The 10,938-nt window shown below is 49.6% G+C and overlaps 1 protein-coding gene across 1 annotated transcript; it reads left to right on the top strand.

The window, feature by feature from the left end:
• Nucleotides 1–2,411: 2,411 nt before the first annotated feature.
• LOC144125793 ((3R)-3-hydroxyacyl-CoA dehydrogenase-like) lies at nt 2,412–9,368 on the top strand. The gene is made up of 3 exons (XM_077659501.1): nt 2,412–2,640; nt 5,180–5,373; nt 8,896–9,368. Exons 1-3 carry the CDS (start codon nt 2,490–2,492, stop codon nt 9,295–9,297), a joined length of 747 nt encoding a protein of 248 aa, XP_077515627.1. The 5' UTR covers nt 2,412–2,489; the 3' UTR covers nt 9,298–9,368.
• The last annotated feature ends 1,570 nt before the right edge of the window (nt 9,369–10,938 follow it).

Below are 10,938 nucleotides of genomic sequence, written 5' to 3'. Positions count from 1 at the left end.
TTCAGGCCATTGAGGAGCTTTTTTTGGAAGCCTTTTTCGCTGACTTTCTGATTGCCGGACTGCCGTCACAACTATATGACGATACGGAAAACGCTATGTTTTAGGGGCAAATCGCAATGCTTTGTGTTTTGTAGAGGTTCTTTCATACAGCGGAAAGTTGCGTCTTTAGACAACGATATGCAAAACGTCAGAGTCTGGTGTACGGCTATAGTCTCTCCCGCCTTCCATCTCAGCGATGACTTAAGCGTTCAAACGACTGGTAGTGTAGGCTCCAGTTCTCGAAAGCTATTATTTACTCTTTCCATGCTTCACGAAATAGGGCAGCGTTTTTGTTTTATTTGGGAGATGTTGGCGTCCTTCGATGGAATCGGATATTCGTCCTTTCGCAATGTAAAGCACAAAAAAAGGGGGATAACTCCCAATTCTTCCCGCACCGACCAGGTCTCCGTGTACCATATAATTAAGTGCGAGTCCGACATGACAGTAATTGAACTACTGTAATGAAATTAATCTAATTTAATTACTTACTATCGTGATTTCAAATGTAGTGAATTAATTTTCTGGTCTTGTAATTAGTAATGGAATAAATTTTTTTGGATCAGTAATTTAGCAGCCAAAGGAAATAAATCACTTTCAAACTATCGTTAAAACTGCGGCACTCCTATTTGTGGCGGCAAAGCAGGCAGGCAAGCAGCTAGGTTAATTGGCAAGCAGGCAGGCAGGCAGGCAGGCAGGCAGGCAGGCAGGCAGGCAGGCAGGCAGGCAGGCAGGCAGGCAGGCAGGCAGGCAGGCAGGCAGGCAGGCAGGCAGGTAGGCTAGGCAGGTAGGCTAGGCAGGTAGGCTAGGCAGGCAGGCAGGCTAGGCAGGCAGGCTAGGCAGGCTAGGCAGGCAGGCAGGTTAGGCAGGCAGGCTAGGCAGGCAGGTTAGGCAGGCAGGTTAGGCAGGCAGGCAGGTTAGGCAGGCAGGTTAGGTAGGTTAGGTAGGTTAGGCAGGCGGGTAGGTTAGGTAGGTTAGGCAGGCAGGCAGGCAGGCAGGCAGGTTAGGTAGGTTAGGCAGGCAGGTAGGTTAGGTAGGTTAGGTAGGTTAGGCAGGCAGGCAGGCAAGGCAGGTAAGGCAGGCAAGGCAGGCAGGTTAGGCAAGGCAGGCAGGCAGGCAGGCAGGCAGGCAGGCAGGCAGGCAGGCAGGCAGGCAGGCAGGCAGGCAAGGCAGGCAAGGCAGACAGGTAGGTTAGGTAGGTTAGGTAGGTTAGGTAGGTTAGGCAGGCAGGCAGGCAGGCAGGAGGGAGAGGGAGAGGGTTTATTGATAGGAAAGGCAGAGAGGTTGGCCTGAAAAATAAATATCTGGCCTGCTACTCTGCTCTGGGGGACGGGAAGAGGAGATAAAAGAAGGTCACGATGGGGGACGATGATGATGGGAGGAGGCAGATGAAAAACTACTTAAAAAAAACAAGGCACACTTTCTGACATCACGAACGCGAGAGAAGGTCCGTGTCGCTCAAAAAGCGTGAGAGCGCTCGCGTTGCCTTTGCAGTTCTAAAACTATCTGGCCAAGCGCCGAGGATCAAATCCTCAGAGAGGAGCGATGTGTCCATAGGCTTCAGAGCAGATGCGAGTATGAGTCTTTCACGTGCATAGGCTGGACACGCCACTAAAACATGTTCTATAGTCTCTAGCACGCCACATGTGGTACATTCCGGGGAGTCCGCTTGTCCTATTAAGTGCAAGTATTTGCGCGTGAATGCCACGTTTAAACGTAGTCTACGGATAACGCATGCAATAGGGCGAGGTATTCCGCGAGGAACTGAAAAGGTCATCGTCGGATCTAGCCGTTTAAGGCGGATGTAGGAGGTAGGTAGGTAGGTAGGTAGGCAGGTCGGTCGGTCGATCGGTCGGTCGATCTTGCTACGCATCATTAGAAGGATTTACCACTCACAAAGCACGCACTCCATTCCTTTGCTTATACGAACAAAAATACCGGCTGTGTTCACCGAAAAAGCATCAGCATGTCTCCAGACATCATACAAACGTTATCTAGAAACTCCATCACGTTTTAGATGGGGACTCTCATCTTTCGCTCCACCTTATATATCCGTCGATTAGATAACGAACCGCGAACGGCGTCACAAGCCGTTTCATATAAGCGGTACCAGTGGAGAGGAAATTCTGTATCTGCTGAGCGTATTTCAAACTGACTGCACTGTTCCGCACAGGGAGCTGTAGCAAAGAGAGACGGGCCAAAGCGCGAAAAACATGCAGAAGAGGCCACAAGCCAAAAAGTCAAGCGCTCGTGTTTTGCACAACTCTAAACGTCGCGCAGACAATGGCAGTTAAGAGCCTCTGTGGGACATCTTATCAGACGGCCTTGTGGTCAGGATGCGCCGCATCCGCTGTGAATCTGGGGCGTGCCAGCAGGCTCGCATAGCAGTATAAACCAACGGCGCGTGTACCTCGCTTCGGGCTCAGTGGCAGAAGCGGAGAGCAGCAGTCAACATGTCCCTGGAAGGTCGGCTAGCCTTGGTGACCGGAGGAGCCAGCGGCATCGGCAAGGCAACCTGCCACGCCCTTGCATCCCAGGGGGCTACCGTGGTCGTGGCAGACCTCAACCTGGATGCGGCAAACTCGGTGGCCCAATCGCTGCCAGGTAGGCCCTCGGAATCGAATCGCTACGTCGCTCTCGACACGCTATACACTCGCGGTAAGAGCATTTGCAGGTGTTCGAAAATGCCGTGCTTCGCACTGCCGACGCAACACTGCGGATGTTTAGAAGAAACAGTGCGTATAGCCTTGGGCTGGGCTCTACATACCTGGGTTTCCTCGAGATGCATCGAAATAGTGGGGCACGGTTGTTTCTGAATTTCCTCCACGATAGAACAGGGTCTCTCGAACGAACATGAATTCAGGTGCCCTGGCGCGATGGGCAGCAGGACGCTTGGTGCGGGTATGCAGGGTGAAGGACTGAACTGGAAAGAAAAAACTGTCCTCGGGTATCTGGCACTCTCGCATTGCTGAACAGACAAAACACGGCTTTACAAATATGTCACTGGCTGAGCTGAGCAGCCAACATTAATTCATGGCATCAACTTCAACAGTGCACAATGATTAATGCTCGTGTACGCCTTGTGCCTCCCATGCATAAAATGTATATCTGAGACTCGTTTTCTTAGCAACCAGTTTTAACGCGATCGCGTAAAGGCACCATTGCGCAGAAAATCAGGAGTCAGCGTTACCGGCATTGTTGGCGTTGTGAGCGATAAATATGGTGGCGAAGGGTGGGCCAGGCAGTCACCCACGGAGAACCGACCTAGGTGGGCAGCCTAGGTCACGTAACCTTGTGGGGTCATCACAACGTACCCACCGGATTGTGAGCAAACTAACCGCCCTAGGGCAGGTGCTAGTTAAACTACCGGTTGATCGCGAGAGGTTGCTCGTGAAGAGAAACTTGGGTCGCACAACACCCGCCGATGGCAGCACCTGCCATCGCACGACAGGGGCGCATCCCTTAACCGCTGCACCATTGTCCAAGCAGTGGTATGAGGACTCCCACGGGCATATTAATGTTAAGGTGAGAATGACCAATTCTGTATACATGGGCATTAACTCATTAGCACTATTGCGTCATATCCTAAAGCTTAAGTGTCCCCTCCAGTTTTTCAGGGTTGAATCGAGTTGATTTTCGTTTTTATTACACTGTTGTGGTCTGTAATATGATCTAGTAATACGGTTGGTTACAAACTTCCAGTTTCATAACTTTTTTTTTCTGAACCATATTCTCTTGCATTTTTAATAAAAATTTTTCTAGGAGCTACTCTACTGCATAAATCTGTAGCATTTTAGTTGAGTAGGTTTAAATTTCTTTGTAGGTTAAGCTGAAAAAAATATTTTCTTACCTTTTTTTTTAACAATTCCCGAAATGTAGCAACAAATGACAATTCGAAATAAATATTTAACCTGCCATGCAGTCGCGACCAGTGTCAATTTTAGGCTTCTTTGCTTATTGCTTCGCTTCAACGGCCTCCTTAGTGATCTGTTCTCCATCCCTCCCAACATAGAATACTTTCAATGTCAGTCTACCTCACGCAGCCATATCCCGATATAGAACCCCGGCGATGCTGAATGTGAGAGCTGTGTTTCAGGCGGCAATTCAGAGATGTGCATTGTAAGCAAGCATTCTCTGGAGCATGCTCCAAGACGAAGTGGTTAAACAACATGCTGGCATTTTGGATTCACCCCCGGAACCGTTTCTTGGGAAGCTCTGCGTGAGCTAGCTGCTGGAAAATGAACTTTACGGCGTAAATAAGTGCCTTGGGCTAGCAGTTGTGAAAAAAAGGCTCTTTAGCCATCTGCATCTGTAACAGTGGTTGCGGTAACATGCGGAAATAGGTGGCCTAAGCAGCGTTGCACACGTTTCTAAGCCTCGAACCACAAGCAACTTGGAAAATATCCGCTTGGGAGGGAAGAAATTGTGCGGCTCTTACGAGGTGAGAAGAGCAGAGTGCAAAACGTGCCAGCGTTCTCTCTCTCTCTCTCTCTCTCACACACACACACACACACACACACACACACACACACACACACACACACACACACACACACACACACACACACACACACACACACACACACACACACACACACACACACACACACACACACACACACACACACACACACACACACACACACACACACACACACACACACACACACACACACACACACGCACGCACGCACGCACGCACGCACGCACGCACGCACGCACGCGCACACACACACACACAAAAATACCATGTTCCTATCTTGCTTTGTCTGCAATGTTTAAGGGACTAGCAGAGCTTAAGAAAAGTTTCGCTTTCAACGTCTTTTTTATGCGAACAAAAATGAAAGTGAGTGCAAGTTTCAAAGAAATCGGACGTGCCCATTCGCCACTTGGTTTCCCGAAGTGGTCTGTTCTTGCTCTAGTGGAGTACAGAGAAGCATTTTAGTCGCTGAATAATGTGCAGGAAGGCTTACGCATTCTACTTTAGATGAAAACCAAAAAAAAAATGATATATATTTTAGGCTACCGTACATTCTAGATTAGGTGTGCTCACGTTTTGTCTCAGAAAGCTAAACGCTGCAGAAATAGCATTCGCATCTACATGTTGCACATAACGTCAAGGAACAAAATATGTTCCTCGCAGGTTCTGTAACCCACAGGGGAGCATTTGTGGATGTCGGCGAATCGGAATCCGTGGAGAAACTCTTCGCCCACGTCAAGGACACGGAATCGCTTCCCGTCAGCATCGTCGTGAACAGCGCTGGGGTTGCCCATATCGCGCCTCTCGTCGACACAACCGATGAGGATTTCGACAGGGTAATCCGGATCAACCTGAAGGTTAGTCCTAACGACAGTGGCAGAACCACGATCAGAGGAGAGGATGCTGAACTCCACGAGTTGAAGAAAATGTCGGGCCTAGTGCGTGCTACGCCTAAACCACTCCACGGCACGAATGCATGCTTACATATTGCGCCGTGTTTTGTTGCCATGATCACACACCGAGCGTTGTCAGTGAACAAAATTTCAGGCAGCTACTTCGTTGCGCCTTTGTTTGAGCTGTTGCTTATGCCGGCGACCAAGTGTTCTCGAAATATCGACGCTGTAATTCAGCTGCCCTTTACGGACAGCTCACCCCGCCCTGCGTTCGATCCAAGCGGCCGTGCAGATAGCTCGTTAGGACTGATGCTTGGACGAGTTGGTATGCCATGTTCAAGAAGAACAGCGCGAAAAGACAAGGACCACAGGAGGATACACAAAGACAAGCGCTGTCTTTGTGTATCCTCCTGTGGTCCTTGTCTTTTCGCGCTGTGCAGGTAGCGCCTTTCACTTAGCGCTTACTCGGACGCTGGATAACGTTGAAAGCGTTTCGACGTGTTTGGCGGCGTCTAACGACCGAATACACTCCTACACAGATACACTCCTACACGGAATGCATTCCTATGCACGAGCGTCCGAGAAGCTTTTATAAGCGTTTTACGGCGTCGACGGGGGTGCCCTACCCGACGGCAACAAAGGTGGCACATTGTTCGAGGCACGCGGCCTGCGTGCACGGGGTGGCACCTGGGGCATTTGAGGAGTAATCAGGAGACGTCGCAGATGAGGTTATCGCTGTGAACAAGCTGCAACGTTTTAAAATAGCCTCTATTTGGTCATGTCGTGAGGACCTTGAGCATTCATAATAGTATACAAATTATCTCCAGTACGGCCTCTTTTGTATCAATCTTTGCTTTCCTCCTTGTAGTTTGCTGCGCACGAAATTATCGCGTTTTTAGCAACGTTGCCGTTGTTTTTGCAAGTTATTACATCAACGGGTTCCCTTCGCAAAAGCTTCGACAACCTGCATGCCACTGAAAAGAGTAGAAGCAATGCCGACTGCTCAGGTAGGCGCAAACGGCCTCAGCCCTCCGCCTTGCCACTACCCATATTGGCACGTGCCTAAAAAGCGTGGGTTCGATCCACTCAGTTATAAACCTTTACGCGCGTGTTTTACTTCCTCGAGTTTTCTAGTGGCGTGGACGGACGCGTATGCACGGACAAAATCTTCGGAAAGAATTACGTGAAAATGTAGCCGTTCAATGCAATCCTGCATTAAAGGTTCGTCCAGTCGGGAATAATCAACACGTGGCTAATGACAAAACCTTCAGCTACACATACATACGTACAGTCGGGGACAAAAGTCTCTGGACCACGTGTTTCGCAAACGAAGCCGTTACCTCCACTGTTATCCGGAGGCTGGAGACCCCACTTGTGGAGGTGAAGCCGAAATTTTGTTCTTTCAGCTCCACAAGTATGGCCTCCAGCCGGCGGTTTAACAACAGAGCTGTGGACTTTGTTTACGGAACGCGTGGTCCAGCGAAAAATGTCCCCGACTGTACAAGGTTGAAAGCATTGCCGTTTGGGCAGCTTCAAGACAGCTCCGTACACAATAAAGCGCTCAGCAGATGAGACTCGATTGCATGAAAGAATGGCTGATCCCTTCTAGTAGATCATTAGTATATGCTCACCTTATCTACCTCATTGTCAAGTGGAGTGCCGAAACGTCGTTATTTGTAACCTCGGTCGGTTTTGTTTTCGGTCAGGGTGTTTACCTTGACATTAGTGACCATAGATAAATGCACGTATTCGGCCTCAAAGCTGCGCATTGGCCAAGTGTGTTCGGGTTCGAACTGAAATAAAAAATTGAGTCTTCCCAGCTCGTCGTTCCAACTCGATAGCGTTAGAACGGATGTTCGGCGAAGACTCCGGGGGCACTCCGGCTGGTTCATCCTGGCACAACGAAATCCCCCCATTGATCGACAGGTTCGTGACGTCACAACCACGTGCCTAATACGAGTAATTTAAACACGCCACAGCGATCACAAAGTAAAATAGTCAGGACGCCCCTACACAATTCCTTATTGGTCTAACGTCATTCCACCACTAGTAGGTAAAGCAATTGCCTGAAAAGAAAGGTGGAGCCGGGACACGGACCCCTACCCCTTGGGCCGTGAGCCGAACACGCTACCCCTCGGCTACTGAGGGAAATTCGTTCAGTGCGATAGTTTAGGGGCTTTATGCGGCCGCCTAATAATGCATAGTTAGCAGCGCAATCGCATTACTCTAATGGCTACTTAAGCATACTCAGAAGTTCTTCCAATCTAGGCGGCATGGGGAAAAGGAACGCGGTACTCTGAAAACTTATCCAGTGACTCTGATATTAAAAGTTTTTCTCACTGACTCCCTCATTAACTCACTCTAACTGACGTGCCGTATAGTGGCGCCGGGATGTGGCGGCCGCCCGGAACTAAGAGCGCGCGGAGTACGCCGCAGCTCCAAGAGATGATGCGCTCAGTCCTCATTGGGATTACCGATGAGTTCTAAAATTTGCTTAGTGAGCAAAGCTATTTCATTTCAACTCATAACTGCATACAACAAAACTTTGGCAGCTTACCTATAATTATCCGCTAGCGTTCTCAAGATCATTCATATTGAAACAAGGCCACTTGCAACAAGGAATCCAGAGTGCGATCTCATGCTCGAGAGCAGTATTTATGAGGTGGTAAAAAATAATGCTATGGCCACACTGCATCGCACAAGCAGGCAACGGGGCTACAGATCCCGTAGCCGCCGAGTAGCTCAGGATCTTCTTTCCTGCCGTGTATCATTGTCGCTCAGAATGTGTATACTATACCGCTGAAAGGAGGACTAATGGGAAAACCCGAAAACTTAATATTTTGAGAAAATTCATTTAGAGAAGTTTAAAATGAATGGTGCAGACAAGTAAATCTGCCATCTTATCAGACTGCCGTTTAGGCGAGGATGCTCAGGAAGGGGACTGCCCCCTTCCCCGAGCAAGAAATTTCATTCTGAAAAACTGCACTTATTGAACTTTTTTTGCAAACAACTGACCGCCGTTATTTAATGGCTTCTTCTAACATCATTCTGCCTCCGATAAAGCTGGTTCATTCACACTTGCTTTGTGTCAGTGTCACAGGACATCATGTGTTTCGATATCTATAGCTCTTCAATGCGCGAGAAGAAGGCGCGAAATGATTGTGGACGATGGTAGGCCCAGCCGCGCATTTCGAAGCTTATAACGACGTACCCACCTCACAAATTGCACCGTGCACGTGCCCAAACATCTACTATATTGGCCAGTGCGGTTCAAAGGGAAAGTCGCTGAACCAAGCGTAAGCACCCGGTATGCCTCAGTCAGGCTATCGGAATAACGGTGCACAGTGAGGCCTATGGCGGACTCAGATCAAGCGTCACACACACCGTTCATTTGGCCTGCCTCTCTTGATCTGCCGGCAGAGTGTTGAATGAAGAAGAAATCCAGTGAAGTAATATAGGCGCTTATCATGTCATAAATTCCCGCAGGGCACCTTCCTTGTGACAAGGGCCACCGCGCGGGCGATGACTGCCTCGGGTGTCGCCGACGCTTCCATCGTTAACGTCGCCAGCATCCTGGGGAAGACCGGTAGTCCCATGCTATCATCATACACCGCTTCCAAAGGGGGCGTCATTGCGCTGACTAAGACGGTGGCGCAGGAGCTGGGACCCCAAGGCATCCGATGCAACGCGGTGCTGCCGTCGCTGACGAGGACCCCGATGGGCTATTTGATTCCAGAGGAGCGCCAGAAGGTGTTGATCACCAAAACATCCTTGGGGCGAATGTGCGAGCCCGAGGAAGTGGCCCAAACCATCCTGTTCCTCTGCTCCCCGCAGAGCTCCTACCTGACGGGCGCTGCGGTCGAAGTCACGGGCGGTTACGGCATGTGAAGAATTCACGGGTGTACGCACCACTGAGGCGTGTCTTGTATGTTGTACTGAATAAATACAGAGCCTGCGAAGCTTTCAGCGAACTTTTTCTGTGCAGTGTGCACACTCAAAATCATAATAAAAGTGAACACGCGAGCACACCCTCCCTCTGAATATGGGCGTAACCGAAATAAAGCGCGTCATAGTTGAGCAGAGATCTTCTGGCTGGTTCACAGTTTAAAGCAGCTATAGACCGGGCTTTCCACCTTATACAGTGCTGCTATGTGTCGAACTCGACGCCGTCTACCTATGAGGGACCATGAGTGGGCCTATAGTTTCTCGCTTTTAAGATTGCATATCCCGGTTGAATACAGCTCCAGCGTGTTGCCTCTTGAAATCAGTGGACGCTGAAAGCCGCGACTAAAGAAGCCAACAAGGGTCCCCTTCATTGCTTCCTCTTTGAAAAGAGAGACATTAACGAACCACTCGCCAAAACGCTTGGCTGTTCATGGTCGAAAGCAAACAATGCCGGCAGTAGAGACGCAAGAAAGGCAAAGAACATATGGGAGACAAGTTCGGAGCCCCGTCTGTGTACTGAAAATATCATGCGTGCATTCTTCCGTACCCTCATTTATCTTTTGCTAGTTTGTCTTTCTTCCACGTACCATCCGAGCCACTAAATACCTGCGTTATTACCAGCGTTGCAGAGGATGGCCAGCAAAGGCAATGGGGAACCCTGGTGCTCACGTGATTGCGAGCAGGGCAGCGCATCGGAAGTCTTTGTGTCCTTATCCTCCGCCGGTCCAAACTTGTCTAATAGCTGCGCTTTCCTTACAGGGCTGAGTGTACGCTTTAAAACGTAAATCATTTAAAGCTTGGGAAATTTGGACGCGCATTGCACTAAGTACTTCGCCGAGGTTGCTTTAGCCGGATCTTACTGTGTCCTTTACGGTACTGCCTTGAACTCTGTTCTAATGAACAAGTGTCACTTATTCGATTGCATAATGTTCGTCATTGGAAAAATAACTATGAACCTGGTAGCCGGACTGGCCACCCGGCCCAGTTATTGTACTTTGTTATTTTATTTTTCTTATTATTTTACGCGTGTTAATGACATCCCAGTCGAAATCAAGAGAAAGAAATGGGTTTGGGCAGTGCATGTACTGCGAAGCCAAGATAACCGCTGGTGCTTGAGGGTAACGGGGTGGATTCCAAGAGAAGGCAAGCGTAGCAGGGGGCGGCAGAAGGTTAGGTGGGCGAATGAGATTAGGAAATTTGAAGGCATAGGGCGGGCGCAGCTGGCAAAGGACAGAGTTAATTGGAGAGACATGGGAGAGGCATTTGCCCAGCAGTGGGTGTAGTCAGGCTGATGATGATGATCATGATGATGATGATGATGCAAACATTCATCCACGGTCGGAAGAAAAGTCTCGGCATCACACACGCCGCTCACGCTGGACAACCTCATTGCGTCAGCCGCAGGTCGCGATGGCATCGCGCATGTCGCTCGGACGAGAGAGAGGAGTGCCGTGACAAGCAGCGCAAATCAGGACAGCGCGCCCAACTGCAGACAGTGCAGCACATGCCTGGCCTGCTGCAAGAATAAGCAGAGACGCAGCCAACCATACTGGCCTTGCCCTTCTGTTAACATGCAGTGCTGGC

Source organism: Amblyomma americanum, chromosome 3 (genome assembly GCF_052857255.1).
Source record: "Amblyomma americanum isolate KBUSLIRL-KWMA chromosome 3, ASM5285725v1, whole genome shotgun sequence".
Taxonomy (NCBI): Eukaryota; Metazoa; Arthropoda; class Arachnida; order Ixodida; family Ixodidae; genus Amblyomma; species Amblyomma americanum.
This window is presented reverse-complemented; position numbering and strand designations above follow the sequence as displayed.